Source organism: Chlorocebus sabaeus, chromosome 14 (genome assembly GCF_047675955.1).
Source record: "Chlorocebus sabaeus isolate Y175 chromosome 14, mChlSab1.0.hap1, whole genome shotgun sequence".
NCBI classification, from domain to species: Eukaryota; Metazoa; Chordata; class Mammalia; order Primates; family Cercopithecidae; genus Chlorocebus; species Chlorocebus sabaeus.
The window spans coordinates 91,668,151-91,692,203 of record NC_132917.1 but is presented as its reverse complement, the minus strand read 5'-3'; the positions used below and the strand labels follow the sequence as shown (position 1 = coordinate 91,692,203).

Sequence of the window (24,053 nt, the reverse complement as noted above, 5' to 3'; positions counted from 1 at the left end):
TTTGTAGTATAATGGTGTAAATCCTTCTGCTTTCCTGCCTGAAAGATGCAGGATCATGTACCACCTGCTTTGACATTGTTTCTCAGGTGTATGAATTGCTGCTCTGATTTTACATCACATTTCTCCTATTCACTCGACATATCCTTATTGATACAGACACGGTTTTATTTTAGTTTTAGACATACCACGTTTGAAATTGTAAGGATATATTTAGTGAAGCCTCTATTCCTTCAGTGTGCTTCAGAAGTAGAAAACATCAGATCCTACACTAATACAGGCAGGAGGATACAGCTTGATGCTAACACCTCATGAATGTATGAATAACATTATCTTATGTACATATGAGTGATTGTGTGTCCCTTTTGCTTTTTAGTGTCTTCTCAGAAACAACCAGCCTTGAAGGTAATTAATCTCTCATTTATATTTTGAACTAGTAACTGTATAGTCTATGAACTATACTTTATGTATTGATTATTTTGTTTCAAATTTCATTCAGGCTACAAGTGACAAGGAAGATTCTGTTTCGAATATAGCCACAGAAATAAAGGATGCACAAATATCTGGAACAGGTAATTTTGCAATATGCATATAATGTCATGTTCAATGAAGATAGAAGAGAACTTCCCTTCCCCAAATAAATCAGCGTGGGGTTCCTCGAAGGTTCACGTTCTGTTTCAGCACGCCTGAGATTCTTCCTTTGTAATAAGTTCTCAGGTGAGCCTCATGCTGCTGGTCTTTGGCCGTGATCTGAGTACTAAGATTATAGACTTCCCTACTTTGAAATGGGGAAGAAGAACCATTGGAAAGCGGTTTAACACATAACAGGCTCAAGAGACAGCATCATTTTCCTTTAATTCTACAGCATGTTTCCATCAAGAGGGGAAGGAGAAAGAGATGAAGTAATAGATATTACAGACATCAGATCGTATTGCTATGAACATAGGCAAAAGTAATCCTAATACCCCAAAAACACTGTAGAATGAGAACTAACAAGATAAATGATGTAGCAATTATTTTACTCAAGCAAGAAGAATTGTGAGGCAGGAAGTAGGGAAAAGATGAGGTTATTTATGAAATTTTGGGGTGTCCGCCGAGGAAACCTGAGTGACTCACTTCAGATACATTTGGAACATTTGCATAAAAGAATATTTGATTTTGGTAGCTCCAGGAACTACTGGAAGCAGGAAACAGTGCTAGAATTGGGATAAACCACAGTGACTCCTTACTCTCCTTTGTTACTATTAGGCATCAGAGATACATGTTTTGTTGATTTTACTTATAATAATGAGATAAACTTGAATATAAATACATTGACTTGGATGTTCAAGGAGCTAACTCTTGGATAAAATAGCTACTCAGTGAAACTTCTTTAGAGAATAGTGTGATATTCCCAACAAGACTATTTTAGTAACAAAAATTACGTTGAATTCAAATTAACTTCTAAAATGGTCATTTTCAATGAATATTGGAGTGTTTTCTGAATGTAAATTTTATTAATATCTAATGCTGGTAACAGTGTAACTTTGTAGAGGTATGTCAAAATTGGTAATTCATGATCTTTTTATTGAGGCTAATATATTATTTTTTGTTACCGTGAATGTTTGAAGAAACTTTCAGAAGGCTAAACTAGCAGATACAAGAAACTTAGTCAAATTACTACACCACACGGGAGTGAGAAAAAATGAATATTATCTACTAGGTTTCAACAAACATATATCCACGCTGATCAATTTAGGACACTTCCACTGAAGAGACGTGAAGTGTCATTGTAATTGTGTACCTTCCTAGTTATAGGACGAGTTAAAGAGCGTGATGAATGTTTGTAGTATAATTATGTAAATCCTTCTGATTTCCTGCATGAAAGACATGCGGGATCGTGTACCACCTGCTTTGACATTGATTCTCAGGTGTATGAGTTGCTCCACTGATTTAGGTCACATTTGTCCTCATCACTCGGCATATCCACATCGATATTGACACGGTTTTATTTTAGTTTTAGACAAATGACAAATCATACCATGTTTGCAATTGTAAGGGTATATTTCATGAAGCCTGTGTTCCCTTTTGTCAGTGTATTTCTGTCATGTTCCAGCCCCCAGACACAAAGTAGAAAACATCAAAGCCTACACTAATGCAGGCAGGAGGATACGGCTTGATGCTAACACTGCATGAATGTATGGAAAATTTATCATATTTACATACGAGTGATTATGTATCCGTTTTGTTTTTCAGTGTCTTCTCAGAAACAACCAGTCGTGAAGGTAATTAAATTTTTATTTATATTTTGAACTAGTAAATGCAGAGTCTATGAAACATACTTTATTTATTGATTATTTTATTTCAAATTCCGTTCAGGTTACAAGTGACGAGAAAGATTCTGTTTCAAATATAGCCACAGAAATAAAGGATGGACAACAATCTGGGACAGGTAATTCTGCAAAACACATTTAATGTCATGTTCAGTACAGGTAGAAAAGAACGTCTCTTCCCCAAATAAATCAGCAGGAGACTCGTCCAAGCTGCATATTCTGATTCAGCAGGCCTGAGATTCTTCATATGTAATAAGTTCTTGGGTGACACCGATGCTGTTGGTCTTGGACATGATCTTCGCAATAAGATTATAGACTTCCACACATTGAAACTGGGAAGAAGAAACATTGGAGAGCAGGGCAAGACATAAGGGACTCAGGGGACAGCATAATTTTGCTGTAATTCTGCAGCATATTTTCACCAAGGGTGGAAGGAGAAAGAAATGAAGTATAGATTTTACAGACATCACACCGTACTGCTAAAGACAGACAGAAAATTGATCGTAATAACTCGTGGACACTAGAACGAGAAGTAACGAGACCACTGATGTAGCAATTAGTTTACCCAAGGAAGAGGGACTGTGAGGCAGGAAGGAGGGAAAAGAAGTTATTTATGTAATTTTGGGATTTCTGCTGAGGAAACCTGCGTGAACGCACTTCAGATGCATGTAGCATATTTGAAGAAAGGAGATTTGATTTCACAGCTCCTGGAACTACAGGATGCAGGAAAGAATGCTATAATTAGGATAAACCACAATGACTAGTTACTCCCCTTTGCTACTATTAGGCATCAGACTTACATGTTTCATTGATTTTAGTTTTAAAAATGAGATATGCTTGAATATGAATACATTGGCTTCTTTGATCAAAGAGGTAAGTCTTGGATAAAATCGCTATTTAATGAATATTCTTTAGAGAAGAGCATGATACTCCTAGCAAGACTATTTTAGAAACAAAAATACTGTTGAATTCATCAACTGACCCTTAAAATGGTCATTTTCAATGAATATTGGCGTGATTTCTGAATGGAAAAGCTTACTGCTATCCAATGCTTGTAGGAGTTTTATTTAGTAGAAGTATGTCAAAATTAATAATTGATTATGTTCTTTATTGAGGTTTATATATTATACTTTGTTGCCATGAGTGGATGAAGAAATGTTTGGAAGGCTAAACTAGAGAATACAAGAAACTTAGGGGAATTATTACACCACATGGGTGTGAGAAATAATGAATATTATTTACTCAGATTCCAGAAACATATATCCAAGGTGATCAATTTAGGACACTTCCAACTTAAAAGACGTGAAATGTCCATTCAACTAAAGTGTCATTGTAATTGTGTAAGTTCTCAGTTATCAGGCAAGTTAAAGAGCATGATGAATGTTTGTAGTATAATGATGTAAATCCTTCTGCTTTCTTGCCTAAAAGACATGCAGGATCATGTACCACCTGCTTTGACATTGTTTCTCAGGTGTATGAATTGCTGCTCTGATTTTACATCACATTTCTCCTATTCACTCGACATATCCTTATTGATACAGACACGGTTTTATTTTAGTTTTAGACGTATGACTAATCATACCATGTTTGAAATTGTAAGGGTATATTTCGTGAAGCCTGCATTCCTTTTCTTCAGTGTATTTCTAAAGTAGAAAACATCAAATCCTACACTAATACAGGTAGGAGGATACAGCTTGATGCTAACACCTCATGAATGTATGAATAACATTATCTTATGTACATATGAGTGATTATGTGTCCCTTTTGCTTTTTAGTGTCTTCTCAGAAACAACCAACCTTGAAGGTAATTAAACTCTCATTTATATTTTGAACTCGTAACTGTATAGTCTATGAACTATACTTTATGTATTGATTATTTTGTTTCAAATTCCATTCAGGCTACAAGTGACAAGGAAGATTCTGTTTCGAATATAGCCACCAAAATAAAGGATGCACAAATATCTGGGACAGGTAATTTTGCAATACACATCTAAGGTCATGTTCAATCAAGATAGAAGAGAACTTCCCTTCCCCAAATTGGGAAGAAGAAACACTGGAGAGCTGTTCAAGATATAAGGGGCTCAGGGGACAGCATAATTTTGTTTTAATTCTACAGCATGTTTTCACCCAGAGTGGAAGGAGATAGATTTTACAGACGTCACATCGTACTGCTAAAAACAGATGGAAAAGTGATTGTAATAAACTGTAGACACTGTAGAACAATAACTAACGAGATTACTGGTGTAGCAATTATTTTCCTCAAGTAAGAGGGATTGTGAGCCAGGAAGGAGGGAAAAGAACTTATTTCTGTAATTTTGAGGTTTCTGCTGAGTAAACCTGAGTGAACTCACTTCAGATGCATTTGGAACATTTGCATAAAAGAAGATTTGATTTTGGCAACTCCAGGAACTGCTGAAAACAGGAAACAATGCTATAATTGCCGTAAACCACACCGACTCATTACTCCTCTTTGTCACTATCAGGCATCACATATACATGTTTTGTTGATTTTAGTTATAAAAATTAGATAAACCTTTGTTTCGTTTGATGTTTGTTGGTTTAAAGTCTATTTTATCAGAGACTAGGTTTGCAACTGCTGCTATTTTTTGTTTTCCATTTGCTTGGTAGATCTTCCTCCATCCCTTTATTTTGAGCCTATGTGTGTCTCTGCCTGTGAGATGGGTCTACTGAATACAGCACACTTATAAGTCTTGAGTTTATCCAATTTGCCAGTCTGTGTCTTTTAATTGGAGCATTTAGCCCATTTACATTTAAGGTTAATATTATTATGTGTGAATTTGATCCTGTCATTATGATATTAGCTGGTTATTTTGCTCATTAGTTGATGTAGCTTCTTCCTAGTGTTGAAGGTCTTTACAATTTGGCGTGCTTTTGCAGTGGCTGGTACTCGTTCTTCCTTTCCATGTTTAGTGCTTCCTTCAGGAGCTCTTGTAAGACAGGCCTGGTGGTGACAAAATCTCTCAGCATTTGCTTATCTGTAAAGGATTTTATTCCTTCTTCACTCACGAAGCTTAGTTTGGTTGGATATGAGATTCTGGGTTGAAAATTCTTTTGTTTAAGAATGTGGAATATTGGACCCCACTCCCTTCTTGCTTATAGAGTTTCTGCCAAGAGATCCGCTGTTAGTCTGATGGGCTTTCCTTTGTGGGTGACCCAACCTTTCTTTCTGGCTCTCCTTAACATTTTTTCCTTCATTTCAGCTTTGGTGAATCTGACAATTTTGTGTCTTGGAGTTGCTCTTCTCAAGGAGTATCTTTGTGGCATTCTCTATATTTCCTGAATTTGAATGTTGGTCTGCCTTGCTAGGTTGGAGAAGTTCTCCTGGATAACATCTTGGAGAGTGTTTTCCAACTTGGCTCTATTCTCCCCATCACTTTCAGGTACACCAATCAGACATAGATTTGGTCGTTTCCCTTAGTCCCACATTTCTTGGAGGCTTTATTCATTTCTTTTTACTCTTTATTCTCTAAACTTCTTTTCTAACTTCATTGAATTTATTTGATTTTCAGTCACTGATACCCTTTCTTCCACTTGAATGTATTGGCTACTGAAGCTTGTGCATGTGTCATGTAGTTCTTGTGCCATGGTTTTCAGCTCCATCACGTTATTTAAGGTCTTCACTATATTGTTTATCGTAGTTAGCCATTCATCTAACCTTTTTTCAAGGTTTTTAGCTTCTTTGCGATGGATTCAAACATCCTCCTTTAGTTTGGAGAAGTTTGTTATTACTGATCGTCTGAAGCCTACTTCTGTCAGCTCATCAAAGTCATTCTCTGTCCAGCTTTGTTCTGTTGCTGGTGAGGAGCTGCGTTCCTCTGGAGGAGAAGAGGCACTCTGATTTTTAGAATTTTCAGCTTTTCTGCTCTGGTTTCTCCCCATCTTTGTGATTTTATCCACTTTTGGTCTGTGATGATGGTGACGTACAGATGGAGTTTTGGTGTGGATGTCCTTTCTCTTTGTTAGTTTTCCTTCTAATAGTCAGGCCCCTCAGCTGCAGGTCTGTTGGAGTTTGCTGGAGGTCCACTCCAGACCCTGTTTGCCTGGGTATCACCAGTGGAGGCTGCAGAACAGCAAATATTGCAGAACGGCAAATGTTGCTGCCTGATGCTTTCCCTGGAAGCTTCATCTTAGAGGAGCACGTGGCTGTATGAGGTGTCATTCTGCCCCTAGTGGGGGATGTCTCCCAGTTAGGCTACTCAGGGGTCAGGGACCCACCTGAGGAGGCAGTCTGTCTGTTCTCAGATGTCAAACTCTGTGCTGGGAGAACCACTACTGTCTTCAAAGCTGTCAGACAGGGAAATTTAAGTCTGCAGAAGTTTCTGCTGCCTTTTGTTCAGCTATGCCCTGCCCCTAGAGATGGAGTCTACAGAGGCAGGCAGGCCTCCTTGGGCTGTCGTGGGCTCCACCAAGTTCAAGCTACTGGGCCGCTTTGTTTACCTACTCAAGCCCCAGCAATGACAGGCAACCCTCCCCCAGCCTCGCTGCCACTTTGCAGTTCGATCTCAGACTACTGTGCTAGCAGTGAGCGACGCTCTGTGGGTGTGGGACACTCTGAGCCAGGCACGCGATATAATCTTGTGGTGTGTCATTTGCTAAGACTGTTGGAAAAGTGCAGTATTAGGGTGGGAGTGTACCGATTTTCCAGGTACTGTCTGTCACGTCTTCCCTTGGCTAGGAAAGGGAATTCCCAAACCCCTTGCACTTCCTGGGTGAGGCGATGCCCCACCCTGCTTTGGCTCACACTCCATGGGCTGCACCCACTGTCCAACAAGCCCCAGGAGATTAACCCCGGTACCTCATTTCGCAATGCAGAAAACACCCATCTTCTGCGTCACTCATGCTGGGAACTGTAAATGGGACCTGTTCCTATTTGGTCATCTTGAGAAAAAGGTCAATTCAGCAAGAACAGCTAACTATCCTAAATATATATGCACCCAATACGAGAGCACCCAGATTCATAAAGCAAGTCCTTAGAAACTTACAAAGAGACTTAGACTCCCACACAATGGTAATGGGAGACTTTAACACCTCACTATCAACATTAGATCAACGAGACAGAAAGTTAACAAGGTTATCCAGGACTTGAACTCGGCTCTGCACCAAGTGGACCTAATAGACGTCTACAGAACTCTCCACCCCAAATCAACACAATATACATTCTTCTCAGCACCACATCGCACTTACTCCAAAATGGACCACATAGCTGGAAGTAAAGCACTCCTCAGCAAATGTAAAAGAACAGAAATTGTAACAAACTTGTCTCTAAGACCACGGTGCAATCAAAGTAGAACTCAGGATTAAGAAACTCACTCAACACTATTCACAATAGCAAAGACTTGGAATCTACCCAAATGTCCATCAGTGACAGACTGGATTAAGAAAATGTGGCACATATACACCATGGAATACTATACAGCCATAAAAAAGGATGAGTTTGTGTCCTTTGTAGGGACATGGATGCAGCTGGAAACCATCATTCTCAGCAAACTATCGCAAGAACAGAAAACCAAACACCACATGTTCTCACTCATAGGTGGGAACTGAACAATGAGATCACTTGGACTCGGGAAGGGGAACATCACACACCAGGGCCTATCATGGGGAGGGGGGAGGAAGGAGAGATTGCATTGGGAGTTATACCTGATGTAAATGACGAGTTGATGGGTGCTGACGAGTTGATGGGTGCAGCACACCAATATGGCACAAGTATACATATGTAACAAACCTGCACGTTATGCACATGTACCCTAGAACTTAAAGTATAATAATAATAAGAAGAAGAAACTCACTCAAAACCGCTCAACTACATGGAAACTGAACAACTTGCTCCTGAATGACTACTGGGTAAATAATGAAATGAAGGCAGAAATAAAGATGTTCTTTGAAACCAATGAGAACAAAGATACAGCATACCAGAATCTCTGGGACACATTTAGAGCTGTGTGTAGAGGGAAATTTATAGCACTAAATGCCTACATGAAAAAGCAGGAAAGATCTAAAATTGACACCCTAGCATCACAGTTAAAAGAACTAGAGAAGCAAGAGCAAACACCTTCAAAACCTAGCAGAAGGCAAGAAATAACTAAGATAAGTTCAGAACTGAAAGAGATAGAGACACAAAAAACACTTATCAATGAATCCAGGAGCTGGTTTTTTGAAGAGATCAACAAACTTGATAGACCACTAGCAAGACTAATAAAGAAGAAAAGAGAGAAGAATCAAATAGACATAATAAAAAATGATAAAGGGGGTATCACCACCAATCCCACAGAAATACAAACTACCATCAGAGAATACTATAAACACTTCTAGGCAAATAAACTAGAAAATCTAGAAGAAATGGATAAATTCCTGGACACATACACCCTCCCAAGACTAAACAAGGAAGAAGCTGAATTCCTGAATAGACCAATAGCAGGCTCTGAAATTGAGGCAATAATTAATAGCCTACCAACCAAAAAAAGTCCAGGACCAGATAGATTTGCAGCTGAATTCTACCAGAGGTACAAAGAGGAGATGGTACCATTCCTTCTGGAACTATTCTGATCAATAGAAAAAGGGGGAATCCTCCCTAACTCATATTATGAGGCCAGCATCATCCTGATACCAAAACCTGGCAGAGACACAACAACAAAAAAAGAGACTTTTAGACCAATATCCCTGATGAACATTGATGCAAAATCCTCAATAAAATACTGGCAACACTAATCCAGCAGCACATCAAAAAGCTTATCCACCATAATCAAGTTGGCTTCACCCCTGGGATGTGAGCCTGGTTCAACATATGCAAATCAATAAATGTGATCCATCGTATAAACAGAAACAAAGACAAAAACCACAGGATTATGTCAATAGATGCAGAAAAGGCCTTTGACAAAATTCAAAAGGACTTCATGCTAAAAACTCTCAATAAACTAGGTATCGATGGGACGTATCTCAAAATAATAGCTATTTATGACAAACCCACAGCCAATATCAAACAGAATGGGCAAAAACTGAAAGCATTCCCTTTGAAAACTGGCACAAGACAAGGATGCCCTGTCTCACCACTCCTGTTCAACATAGTGTTGGAAGTTCTGGTCAGGGCAATCAGGCAGGAGAAAGAAATAAAGGGTATTCTATTAGCAAAAGAGGAAGCCAAATTGTCCGTGTTCGCACATGACATGATGATATATTTAGAAAACCCCATTGTCTCAACCCAAAATTTCCTTAAGCTGATAAGCAACTTCAGCAAAGTCTCAGGATACAAAATCAACCTGCAAAAGTCAGAAGCATTCCTATACACCAATAACAGACAAACAGAGAGCCAAATAATGAGTGAACTCCCATTCACAGTTGCTTCAAAGAGAATAAAATACCTAGGAATCCAACTTACAAGGGATGTGAAGGACCTCTTCAAGGAGAACTACAAACCACTGCTCAACGAATAAAAAAGGACACAAACAAATGGAAGAACATTCCATGCTCATGGATAGGAAGAATCAATATCGTGAAACTGGCCTTACTGCCCAAGGTAATTTATAGATTCAGTGCCATCCCCATCAAGCTACCAATGACTTTCTTCACAGAATTGGAAAAAACTACTTTAAAGTTCATATGGAACCAAAAAAGAGCCCACATTGCCAAGACAATCCCAAGCCAAAAGAACAAAGCTGGAGGCATCATGCTAGAGCCTGACTTCTAACTATACTACAAGGCTACAGTCACCAAAGCAGCATGGTACTGGTACCAAAACAGAGATATAGACCAATGGAACAGAACAGAGCTGTCAGAAATAATGCCACACATCTACAACCATCTGATCTTTGACAAACCTGACAATAACAAGAAATGGGGAAAGGATTCCCTATGTAATAAATGGTACTGGGAAAACTGGCTAGCCAGATGTGGAAAGCTGAACCTGGATCCCTTCCTTACACCTTACACAAAAATTAATTCAAGATGGATTAAAGACTTAAATGTTAGACCTAAAACCATAAAAACCCTAAAAGGAAAACTAGGTAATACCATTCAGGACATAGGCATGAGCAAGGACTTCATGACTAAAGCACCAAAAGCAATGGCAACAAAAGCCGAAATAGACAAATGGGATCTAATTATACTAAAGAGCTTCTTCACAGCAAAAGAAACTACCATCAGCGTGAACAGGCAACCTACAGAATGGGAGAAAATTTTTTACAATCTACCCACATGACAAACGGCTAGTATCCAGAATATACAAAGAACTTAAACAAATTTACAAGAAAAAAATCAACCCCATCAAAAAGTGGGTGAAGGATATGAACAGACACGTCTCAAAAGAAGACTTTTATGCAGCCAACAGACACATGAAAAAATGCTCATCATCACTGGCCATCGGAGAAATGCAAATCAAAACCACAATGAGATACCATCTTGCGCCAGTTAGAATGGCAATCATTAAAAAGTCAGGAAACCACAGGTGCTGGAGAGGATGTGGAGACATAGGAACACTTTTATGCTGTTGGTGGGACTATAAACTAGTTCAACCATTGTGGAAGACAGTGTGGCGATTCCTCAAGGATCTAGAACTAGAAATACTATTTGACACAGACATCCCATTACTGGGTATGTACCCAAAGGATTATAAATCATGCTGCTATAAAGAAACATGCACACATATGTTTATTGTGGCACTATTCACAGTAGCAAGGACTTGGAACCAACACAAATGTCCATCAATGATAGACTGGATTAAGAAAATGTGGCACATATATACCACAGAATACTATGGAACCATGAAAAATGATGAGTTAATGTCCTTTGTAGGGACATGGATGAAGCTGGAAACCATCATACTGAGCAAACTATCCCAAGGACAGAGAACCAAACACCGCATGTTCTCACTCATAGGTGGGAATTGAACAATGAGGACACTTGAACACAAGTGTCAGAACATCACACACCGGGACCTGTCATGCAATTTGGGGATAGGGGAGGGAAAGCATTAGGGAGACATACCTAATGTAAATGATGAGTTAATGAGTGCAGCACACCAACATGGCACATGTATACATGTGTAAGAAACCTGCACGTTGTGCACATATGCCCTAGAACTTAAGTATAACAAAAAAATTAGATAAACTTGAGTATGAATACATTGGCTTCATTGATCAAAGAGCTAACTCTTGGATAAAATAGTTATTTAATGAATATTCTTTAAAGAATAGCATTATACTCCAAGCAAGACTATCTTAGAAACAAAAATAATGTTGAATTCATCAACTGACTCCTAAAATGGTAATTTTCAATGAATATTGGAGAGATATCCAAATGTAGAAGCTTATTAGTATCCAATGCTTATAGCTGTTTTATTTTGTAGAAGTATGTCAAAATTAATAATGGATTATGTTTTTTATTGAGGTTTATATATTATACTTTGTTGCCATGAGTGGATGAAAAAATGTTCAGAAGGCTAAACTAGAGAGTACAAGAAACTGAAGTGAATTATTATACCACATGGGTGTGAGAAAAAATGAATATTATTCACTCAGATTCAGGAAACATATATCCAAGCTGATCAATTTAGGACACTTCCACTGAAGAGACATGAAATGTACATTAAACTGAAATGTCACTGTAATTGTGTACCTTCTCAGTTATTTGGCAGTTTAAAGAGCATGATGAATATTTGCAGTGTAATGGTCTAAATCATTCACATATCTTGAATGAAAGACATGCACGTGCATGTGCCACCTGCTTTGACATTAATTCCCAGGTGATTGAGTTTCTCTTCTGATTTTAGATCACATTTGTCCGCATCATTCTGCATATCGTTATTGATATTGACACTGTTATATTTTAGTTTTAGATGTATGAAAAATCATATGTTGGAAATTATTAGTGTATATTCCATGAAGCTTGTATTCCTGTTTTTTTTTCAGTGTATTTCAGTCATGTTCCTGTCTTAAGACACAAAGTATAAAACATCAAAACCTACAGTAATTTAGGCAGGTAGATGCAGCTGCATGCTAACACTGCATGAATATATGGATAACTTTATTGTATATACATATGATTGATAATGTGCCCCTTTTGTTTCTCAGTGTCTTCTCAGAAACCACTGGCCTGGAAGGTAATTAAACTCTCATTTATATTTTGAACTATTAACTGTATAGTCTATGAAATATACTTTATGTATTGATGATTTTGTTTAAAATCCCATTCAGGCTACAAGTGACAGGAAAGATTCTCTTCTGAATATAGCCACAGAAATAAAGGATGGACAACAATCTGGGACAGGTAATTTTGCAAAACACATCTGGTGTCATGTTCAATCAAGATAGAAGAGAACTTCCCTTCCCCAAGTAAATCAGCTTGGGGTTTGTTGAAGCTGCATGTTCTGATTCAGTACACCTGAGATTCTTCATTTGTAGTAAGTTCTTGGGTGACCCTCATGCTGCTGGTCCTTGACCATGATCTAAGTAGTAAGATTATAGACTTCCCTACATTGAAATTGGGAAGAAGAACCATTGGAGAGCGGTTCAACACATAAGGGGTTCAGGGGACAGAATAATTTTGCTTTAATTCTACTGCATGTTTCCATCAAGAGGGGAAGGTGAAAGAGATGAAGTAACAGATATTATAGGCATCAGATTGTATTGCTATAAATAGAGGGAAAAGTGATCCTAATACCCTATAAACAGTGTAGAATGAGAACTAACAAGATCACTGAAGTAGCAATTATTTTCCTCGAGGAAGAGGGATTGTGAGGCAGGAAGGATGGAAAAGAAGAAGGTATTTATGTAATTTTGGAATTTCTACTGAGGAAACCTGAGTGAACTCACTTCAGATGCTTTTGGAATACTTGCATAGAAGAAGATTTGATTTTGGCTGATCCATGAACTACTGGATGAAGGAAACAATGCTAGAATTGGGAGAAACCACCGTGACTCCTTACTCCTCTTTGTTACTATTCGGCATCAGAGATACATGTTTTGTTGATATTAGTTATAAAAATGAGATAAACCTGAATATGAATACATCGCCTTCCTTGTTCAAGGAGCTAACTCTTGGATAAAATAGCTATTTAATGAAACTTCTTTAGAGAATAGTATGATACTCTCAAGAAGACTATTTTAGAAACAAAAATTATGTTGAATTCTAATTAACTCCTAAAATGGTCATTTTCAATGAATATTAGAGGGATTTCTGAATGTAAAACTTACTAATATCTAATGCTTGTTTCAGTTTTACTTTGTAGAAGTATGTCAAAATTGATAATTGATGATATTTTTATTGAGGCTAATATATTATCCTTTGTTGCCACGAGTGGATGAAGAATCTTTTGGAAGGCTCAACTAGTGGATAAAAGAAACTTAGGCAAATTATTACACCACATGGGTGTGAGAAATGATGAATGTTATCTACTAGATTTCAGGAAACATATATCCAAGTTGATCAATTTAGGACAGTTCCACTGAAGAGACATGAAGTGTACATTCAACTGAAGTGTCATTGTAATCATGTATCTTTCAGTTATTGGCAATGTTAAAGAGCATGATGAATGTTTGTGGTATAATGGTGTAAATCCTAATTTCTTGCATGAAAGACATGAGGGATCGTGTACCACCTGCTTTGACATTGATTCTCAGGTGTATGAGTTGCTCCTCTGATTTTAGATCACATTTGTCCTCATCACTCGGCATATCCACATTGATATTGACATGGTTTTACTTTAGTTTTAGACTTATGACAAATCATACCGTGTTTGAAATTGTAAGGGTATATTTTGTGAAGCCTGTATTCCTTTTCTTTCAGTGTATTTCTATCATGTTTCAGTCTCCAGACACAAAGTAGAAAACATCAAAGCCTACACTAATACAGGCAGGAAGATACAGCTTGATGCTAACACTACATGAATGTATGAATAACTTTATATTTACATATGAGTGATTATGTATCCCTTTTGCTTTTCAGTGTCTTCCCAGAAACAACCAGCCTTGAAGGTGATTAAAATCTCATTTATATTTTGAACTAGTAAATGTATAGTCTATGAAACATACTTTATTTATTGATTATTTTGCTTCAAATTCCATTTAGGCTACAAGCGATAAGGAAGATTCTGTTTCGAATATAGCCACAGAAGTAAAGGATGGACAGCAATCTGGAACAGGTAATTTTGCAAAACACATAATGTCATGTTCAGTCAAGATAGAAAAGAACTTCTCTTCTCCAAATAAATCAGCCAGGGGCTCATTGATGCTGCACATTCTGATTCAGCAGGCCTGAGATTCTTCATTTGTAATAAGTTCTCGGGTGATGCTGATGCTGCTGGTCTTGGACGTGATCTTTGCAGTGAAATTACAGACTTCCCCACATTGAAATTGGGAAGAAGAAACATTGGAGAACAGGTCAAGACATAAGGGGCTCAGGGGACAGCATAATTTTGCTTTAATTCTGCAGGATGTTTTCACTACGGGTAGAAGGAGAAAGAGATGAAGTATAGATTTTACAGAGGTTACATTGTATTGCTAGTATTGCTAAAAACAGACAGAAAAATGATGCTAATAACCCATAAACGCTGTAGAACGAGAACTAACAAGACCACTGAGGTAGCAATTACTTTCCTCAAGGAAGAGGGATTTTGAGGCAGGAAGGAGGGAAAAGAGGGAGTTATTTATGTAATTTGTTATTTCCTCTGAGGAAACCTGAGTTCAGATGCATATTCAAACATTTGCCTAAAAGAAGATTTGATTTTGGCTGCTGTGGGGACCAGTGGAAGCAGAAAGGAGTACTAGAACTGGGATAAGCCACAGTGACTCATTACTCCTCTTTGTTACTGTTGGGCATCAGAGATATGTGTTTTGCTGATATTAGTTATTCAAATGAGATAAACATGAATATGCATATATTGGCTTTGTTTTTCAAGGGGTAGCATTTGGATAAAATAGCAATTTAATAGAAATGCATTAGAGAATAACGTGATACTTCAAATCAGACTATTTTAGAAACAAAAATAATTTTGAATTCATTAATTGACTTTTAAAATTGTTATTTTCAATGAATATTGGAGTGATTTCCAAATGTAAAAGGTTGTTCAAGTGTAATGCTTGTAGCAATTTTATTTTGCGTAAGTATGACAAATTTGATCATTTATTATACTTTTTGATAAGGTTTATATATTATACTTTGTTGCCATGCATGGATGAAGAACCGTTCTGTAGGCTAAATTAGAGGACATAACAAACGTAGGCACATTATTACACGACATGGGTTTGAGAAATAAAGAATATTATATACTAGGATTATCCAAACTTATATGCAAACTGATGAAGCTGGGACACTTCCACTGAGGACTTGTGAAGTGTACATTCTACAGAAGTGTCATTGTCATCGTGTACCTACTCAATTATCAGGCAAGTTAAAGATCATGATGAATATTAGTAGTATAGTGGTATAAATCCTTCTGCTGTTTTGCATGAGAAACATGCAGTAGCATTTACTACCTTCTTTGACATTGATTCCTGGGTGTATGAGTTGCTCCTCTGATTTTAGATCACATTTCTTTTCGTCATTCGGCATATCCACATTGATGTCAACACTTTTTATTTCAGTAATACACACATGACCCATAATGTCTCTTTGTAATTTGTGACTGTATATTTTCTGGAAGCCTGTATTCTTATTTTTTGTAGTGTATTTCCTCATGTTCCTGTCCCAAAGACACAAACTATAAAACATCAAATCCCATGCTAGTACAGGCAGGAGGATACAGCTTGATGCTAACACTGCATGAATGTACGGATAACTTTATCATATTTACATATGATGGATTATATATTTCTTTTACTTTTCAGTGTCTCCTCAGAAACAGTCGTCCTGGAAGGTAGTTACTCTTTCATTTATACTTTGAATTACTAATTGTATAGTCTATGAAATATATGTTATGTATTGAATATTTTGCTTCTCATTCCACTCAGGTTATATTTAAAAAGAAAGTTCCTGTTTTGAATATTGCCACAAGAATAATGGCTGGTCGGAAATCTGGAACAGGTAATTTGGCAATACACATTTAATGTCATGTGCACTGAAGATAGAAGAGAACGTCCCACCCCTGAATAAATCAGCGGGGGGCTCTTTGAAAATGCACTTTCTGATTCAGCAGGCCTGAGATTGTGCATTTCTAGTAAGTTCTCAGGTGATTTTGATGCTGCTGTTCCTTGGCCATGATCTTAGTAACAAGGTTATAGACTTCCCTACATTGAAATCATGTAGAAGAACCGTTGGAAAACAGTCCAAGACATAAGAGGATCAGGGGACAGCATAAATTTGCTGTTATTTCAGAGCATGTTTCTATGGAGAGGGGAAGGAGAAAGAGAAGAAGTAATAGAAGTTATAGATGTCAGATGGTTCTGCTACAACCAGAGGGAAGAAGTTGTCATAATAACCCGTAAACACTGGAGAATGAGAAGCAAAGTGACCACTGATGTAGTAATTGTTTTCATCAAGAGAGAGGGATTGCAAGGCAAGAAAGAGGAAAAGGAAGAAGTTAGTTAGGTAATTTTGGGGTTTCTGCTGAGGAAACCTGAGCAAGCTCACTTCAAATGCATTTGGAATATTTACATACGAGAAGATCTGACTTCTGGCTGCTCCAATGTCTACTGGAATCAGGAAGGAGTGCTAGAATTGGGATAAACCTCAGTGTCTCATTATTCCTGTTTATTACTATCAGACATCAGAGATATATTTTTATTAGTTATTCAAATGGGTTAAAATTTAATATGAATACATTAGCTTTTTTCCAAAGTGCTGACTTTTTTGTTAACATAGTTATTTAGTGAAAATTCTTTATAATAAAGTGATATTCCAGAGCAGACTAATTTTAGAGACAGAAATAATGTGTGAATGCATTAATTGAATCCTAAAATGGTTATTTTCAATGAACACTGGACTGATATCCAAATGTAAAATTTATTAATATCTAATGCCTGCTGCAATTCCATTTTGTATAAATATGTATAATTTTTTGTACTTTTTGATGGGGTTTATACATTATACCTTGTTGCCATTAGTGGATGAAGAAACTTTCTGAAGGCTAAACTAGAGAATACAAGAAATGTAGGCGGATTATTACACCATATGAGTATGATAAATAATGAATGTTATCTCCTAGGATTCACCAAACATATATCCAAGCTGATCAATGTAGCACACTTCCACTGAAGAGACGTGAAGTGTACATTCAACTGAAGTGTCATTGTAATTGTGTACCTTCTCAGTTATCGGATAAGTCAAAGAGCACGATGAATGTTTGTAGTATAATGGTGTAAAACCTTTTGATTTCTTGCATGAAAGACATGCGGGATCAGGTACCACCTGCTTTGACATTGTTTCTCAGATGTATGAGTTGCTCCTCTGATTTTAGATCACATTTATCCTCATCACTCGGCATACCCACATTGATATTGACACGGTTTTATTTTAGTTTTAGACATATGACATATCATACAATGTTTGAAACTGTAAGGGTATATTTTGTGAAGCCTGTGTTCCTTATTTTTTTTCAGTGTATTTCTATCGTGTTCTGGTCCCTAGACACAAAGTAGAAAACATCAAAGCCTATACTAATACAGGCAGGAAGATACACCTTGATGCTAACACTGCATTATGTATGGATAACTTTATCATATTTACATATGAGTGATTATGTATCCCTTTTGCTTTTCAGTGTCTTCTCAGAAAAAAAAAGCCTTGAAGGTGATTAAAATTTCATTTATATTTTGAACTAGTAAATGTATAGGCTATGAAACACACTTTATTTATTGATTATTTTGTTTCAAATTCCATTCAGGCGACAAGTGACAAGGAAGATTCTGTTTCGAATACAGCCACAGAAATAAAGGATGGACAACAATCTGGGACAGGTAATTTTGCAAAACACATCTGGTGTCATGTTCAATCAAGATAGAAGAGAACTTCCCTTCCCCAAGTAAATCAGCTTGGGGTTTGTTGAAGCTGCATGTTCTGATTCAGTACACCTGAGATTCTTCATTTGTAGTAAGTTCTTGGGTGACCCTCATGCTGCTGGTCCTTGACCATGATCTAAGTAGTAAGATTATAGACTTCCCTACATTGAAATTGGGAAGAAGAACCATTGGAGAGCGGTTCAACACATAAGGGGTTCAGGGGACAGAATAATTTTGCTTTAATTCTACTGCATGTTTCCATCAAGAGGGGAAGGTGAAAGAGATGAAGTAACAGATATTATAGGCATCAGATTGTATTGCTATAAATAGAGGGAAAAGTGATCCTAATACCCTATAAACAGTGTAGAATGAGAACTAACAAGATCACTGAAGTAGCAATTATTTTCCTCGAGGAAGAGGGATTGTGAGGCAGGAAGGATGGAAAAGAAGAAGGTATTTATGTAATTTTGGAATTTCTACTGAGGAAACCTGAGTGAACTCACTTCAGATGCTTTTGGAATACTTGCATAGAAGAAGATTTGATTTTGGCTGATCCATGAACTACTGGATGAAGGAAACAATGCTAGAATTGGGAGAAACCACCGTGACTCCTTACTCCTCTTTGTTACTATTCGGCATCAGAGATACATGTTTTGTTGATATTAGTTATAAAAATGAGATAAACCTGAATATGAATACATCGCCTTCCTTGTTCAAGGAGCTAACTCTTGGATAAAATAGCTATTTAATGAAACTTCTTTAGAGAATAGTATGATACTCTCAAGAAGACTATTTTAGAAACAAAAATTATGTTGAATTCTAATTAACTCCTAAAATGGTCATTTTCAATGAATATTAGAGGGATTTCTGAATGTAAAACTTACTAATATCTAATGCTTGTTTCAGTTTTACTTTGTAGAAGTATGTCAAAATTGATAATTGATGATATTTTTATTGAGGCTAATATATTATCCTTTGTTGCCACGAGTGGATGAAGAATCTTTTGGAAGGCTCAACTAGTGGATAAAAGAAACTTAGGCAAATTATTACACCACATGGGTGTGAGAAATGATGAATGTTATCTACTAGATTTCAGGAAACATATATCCAAGTTGATCAATTTAGGACAGTTCCACTGAAGAGACATGAAGTGTACATTCAACTGAAGTGTCATTGTAATCATGTATCTTTCAGTTATTGGCAATGTTAAAGAGCATGATGAATGTTTGTGGTATAATGGTGTAAATCCTAATTTCTTGCATGAAAGACATGAGGGATCGTGTACCACCTGCTTTGACATTGATTCTCAGGTGTATGAGTTGCTCCTCTGATTTTAGATCACATTTGTCCTCATCACTCGGCATATCCACATTGATATTGACATGGTTTTACTTTAGTTTTAGACTTATGACAAATCATACCGTGTTTGAAATTGTAAGGGTATATTTTGTGAAGCCTGTATTCCTTTTCTTTCAGTGTATTTCTATCATGTTTCAGTCTCCAGACACAAAGTAGAAAACATCAAAGCCTACACTAATACAGGCAGGAAGATACAGCTTGATGCTAACACTACATGAATGTATGAATAACTTTATATTTACATATGAGTGATTATGTATCCCTTTTGCTTTTCAGTGTCTTCCCAGAAACAACCAGCCTTGAAGGTGATTAAAATCTCATTTATATTTTGAACTAGTAAATGTATAGTCTATGAAACATACTTTATTTATTGATTATTTTGCTTCAAATTCCATTTAGGCTACAAGCGATAAGGAAGATTCTGTTTCGAATATAGCCACAGAAGTAAAGGATGGACAGCAATCTGGAACAGGTAATTTTGCAAAACACATAATGTCATGTTCAGTCAAGATAGAAAAGAACTTCTCTTCTCCAAATAAATCAGCCAGGGGCTCATTGATGCTGCACATTCTGATTCAGCAGGCCTGAGATTCTTCATTTGTAATAAGTTCTCGGGTGATGCTGATGCTGCTGGTCTTGGACGTGATCTTTGCAGTGAAATTACAGACTTCCCCACATTGAAATTGGGAAGAAGAAACATTGGAGAACAGGTCAAGACATAAGGGGCTCAGGGGACAGCATAATTTTGCTTTAATTCTGCAGGATGTTTTCACTACGGGTAGAAGGAGAAAGAGATGAAGTATAGATTTTACAGAGGTTACATTGTATTGCTAGTATTGCTAAAAACAGACAGAAAAATGATGCTAATAACCCATAAACGCTGTAGAACGAGAACTAACAAGACCACTGAGGTAGCAATTACTTTCCTCAAGGAAGAGGGATTTTGAGGCAGGAAGGAGGGAAAAGAGGGAGTTATTTATGTAATTTGTTATTTCCTCTGAGGAAACCTGAGTTCAGATGCATATTCAAACATTTGCCTAAAAGAAGATTTGATTTTGGCTGCTGTGGGGACCAGTGGAAGCAGAAAGGAGTACTAGAACTGGGATAAGCCACAGTGACTCATTACTCCTCTTTGTTACTGTTGGGCATCAGAGATATGTGTTTTGCTGATATTAGTTATTCAAATGAGATAAACATGAATATGCATATATTGGCTTTGTTTTTCAAGGGGTAGCATTTGGATAAAATAGCAATTTAATAGAAATGCATTAGAGAATAACGTGATACTTCAAATCAGACTATTTTAGAAACAAAAATAATTTTGAATTCATTAATTGACTTTTAAAATTGTTATTTTCAATGAATATTGGAGTGATTTCCAAATGTAAAAGGTTGTTCAAGTGTAATGCTTGTAGCAATTTTATTTTGCGTAAGTATGACAAATTTGATCATTTATTATACTTTTTGATAAGGTTTATATATTATACTTTGTTGCCATGCATGGATGAAGAACCGTTCTGTAGGCTAAATTAGAGGACATAACAAACGTAGGCACATTATTACACGACATGGGTTTGAGAAATAAAGAATATTATATACTAGGATTATCCAAACTTATATGCAAACTGATGAAGCTGGGACACTTCCACTGAGGACTTGTGAAGTGTACATTCTACAGAAGTGTCATTGTCATCGTGTACCTACTCAATTATCAGGCAAGTTAAAGATCATGATGAATATTAGTAGTATAGTGGTATAAATCCTTCTGCTGTTTTGCATGAGAAACATGCAGTAGCATTTACTACCTTCTTTGACATTGATTCCTGGGTGTATGAGTTGCTCCTCTGATTTTAGATCACATTTCTTTTCGTCATTCGGCATATCCACATTGATGTCAACACTTTTTATTTCAGTAATACACACATGACCCATAATGTCTCTTTGTAATTTGTGACTGTATATTTTCTGGAAGCCTGTATTCTTATTTTTTGTAGTGTATTTCCTCATGTTCCTGTCCCAAAGACACAAACTATAAAACATCAAATCCCATGCTAGTACAGGCAGGAGGATACAGCTTGATGCTAACACTGCATGAATGTACGGATAACTTTATCATATTTACATATGATGGATTATATATTTCTTTTACTTTTCAGTGTCTCCTCAGAAACAGTCGTCCTGGAAGGTAGTTACTCTTTCATTTATACTTTGAATTACTAATTGTATAGTCTATGAAATATATGTTATGTATTGAATATTTTGCTTCTCATTCCACTCAGGTTATATTTAAAAAGAAAGTTCCTGTTTTGAATATTGCCACAAGAATAATGGCTGGTCGGAAATCTGGAACAGGTAATTTGGCAATACACATTTAATGTCATGTGCACTGAAGATAGAAGAGAACGTCCCACCCCTGAATAAATCAGCGGGGGGCTCTTTGAAAATGCACTTTCTGATTCAGCAGGCCTGAGATTGTGCATTTCTAGTAAGTTCTCAGGTGATTTTGATGCTGCTGTTCCTTGGCCATGATCTTAGTAACAAGGTTATAGACTTCCCTACATTGAAATCATGTAGAAGAACCGTTGGAAAACAGTCCAAGACATAAGAGGATCAGGGGACAGCATAAATTTGCTGTTATTTCAGAGCATGTTTCTATGGAGAGGGGAAGGAGAAAGAGAAGAAGTAATAGAAGTTATAGATGTCAGATGGTTCTGCTACAACCAGAGGGAAGAAGTTGTCATAATAACCCGTAAACACTGGAGAATGAGAAGCAAAGTGACCACTGATGTAGTAATTGTTTTCATCAAGAGAGAGGGATTGCAAGGCAAGAAAGAGGAAAAGGAAGAAGTTAGTTAGGTAATTTTGGGGTTTCTGCTGAGGAAACCTGAGCAAGCTCACTTCAAATGCATTTGGAATATTTACATACGAGAAGATCTGACTTCTGGCTGCTCCAATGTCTACTGGAATCAGGAAGGAGTGCTAGAATTGGGATAAACCTCAGTGTCTCATTATTCCTGTTTATTACTATCAGACATCAGAGATATATTTTTATTAGTTATTCAAATGGGTTAAAATTTAATATGAATACATTAGCTTTTTTCCAAAGTGCTGACTTTTTTGTTAACATAGTTATTTAGTGAAAACTCTTTATAATAAAGTGATATTCCAGAGCAGACTAATTTTAGAGACAGAAATAATGTGTGAATGCATTAATTGAATCCTAAAATGGTTATTTTCAATGAACACTGGACTGATATCCAAATGTAAAATTTATTAATATCTAATGCCTGCTGCAATTCCATTTTGTATAAATATGTATAATTTTTTGTACTTTTTGATGGGGTTTATACATTATACCTTGTTGCCATTAGTGGATGAAGAAACTTTCTGAAGGCTAAACTAGAGAATACAAGAAATGTAGGCGGATTATTACACCATATGAGTATGATAAATAATGAATGTTATCTCCTAGGATTCACCAAACATATATCCAAGCTGATCAATGTAGCACACTTCCACTGAAGAGACGTGAAGTGTACATTCAACTGAAGTGTCATTGTAATTGTGTACCTTCTCAGTTATCGGATAAGTCAAAGAGCACGATGAATGTTTGTAGTATAATGGTGTAAAACCTTTTGATTTCTTGCATGAAAGACATGCGGGATCAGGTACCACCTGCTTTGACATTGTTTCTCAGATGTATGAGTTGCTCCTCTGATTTTAGATCACATTTATCCTCATCACTCGGCATACCCACATTGATATTGACACGGTTTTATTTTAGTTTTAGACATATGACATATCATACAATGTTTGAAACTGTAAGGGTATATTTTGTGAAGCCTGTGTTCCTTATTTTTTTTCAGTGTATTTCTATCGTGTTCTGGTCCCTAGACACAAAGTAGAAAACATCAAAGCCTATACTAATACAGGCAGGAAGATACACCTTGATGCTAACACTGCATTATGTATGGATAACTTTATCATATTTACATATGAGTGATTATGTATCCCTTTTGCTTTTCAGTGTCTTCTCAGAAAAAAAAAGCCTTGAAGGTGATTAAAATTTCATTTATATTTTGAACTAGTAAATGTACAGGCTATGAAACACACTTTATTTATTGATTATTTTGTTTCAAATTCCATTCAGGCGACAAGTGACAAGGAAGATTCTGTTTCGAATACAGCCACAGAAATAAAGGATGGACAACAATCTGGGACAGGTAATTTTGCAAAACACATTTAACATCATGTTCAGTCAAGACAGAAAAGAACTTCTCTTCCCCAAATAAATCAGCGAGGGACTCGTTGATGCTGCACATTCTGATTCAGCAGGCCTGAGATTCTTCATTTGTAGTAAGTTCTCGGGTGATGCTGATGCTGCTGGTCTTGGACATGATCTTCCCAGCCTAAACTAGAGGACACAACAAATGTAGGC

General features: G+C 36.8%; 1 protein-coding gene across 1 annotated transcript in view; it reads left to right on the top strand.

The window, feature by feature from the left end:
* LOC103241291 (uncharacterized) overlaps positions 1-24,053 on the top strand; it is a 157,774-nt gene that overhangs the window by 95,360 nt on the left and 38,361 nt on the right. Inside the window, exons 50-63 of the mRNA XM_073022717.1 lie at positions 374-402; positions 497-569; positions 2,233-2,261; positions 2,356-2,428; positions 4,085-4,113; positions 4,208-4,280; positions 14,268-14,296; positions 14,391-14,463; positions 16,148-16,176; positions 18,142-18,214; positions 19,892-19,920; positions 20,015-20,087; positions 21,772-21,800; positions 21,895-21,967. Of these exons, the coding sequence (XP_072878818.1) occupies positions 374-402; positions 497-569; positions 2,233-2,261; positions 2,356-2,428; positions 4,085-4,113; positions 4,208-4,280; positions 14,268-14,296; positions 14,391-14,463; positions 16,148-16,176; positions 18,142-18,214; positions 19,892-19,920; positions 20,015-20,087; positions 21,772-21,800; positions 21,895-21,967 (714 nt within the window). The remainder of the gene's footprint in view (positions 1-373; positions 403-496; positions 570-2,232; positions 2,262-2,355; positions 2,429-4,084; positions 4,114-4,207; positions 4,281-14,267; positions 14,297-14,390; positions 14,464-16,147; positions 16,177-18,141; positions 18,215-19,891; positions 19,921-20,014; positions 20,088-21,771; positions 21,801-21,894; positions 21,968-24,053) is intronic.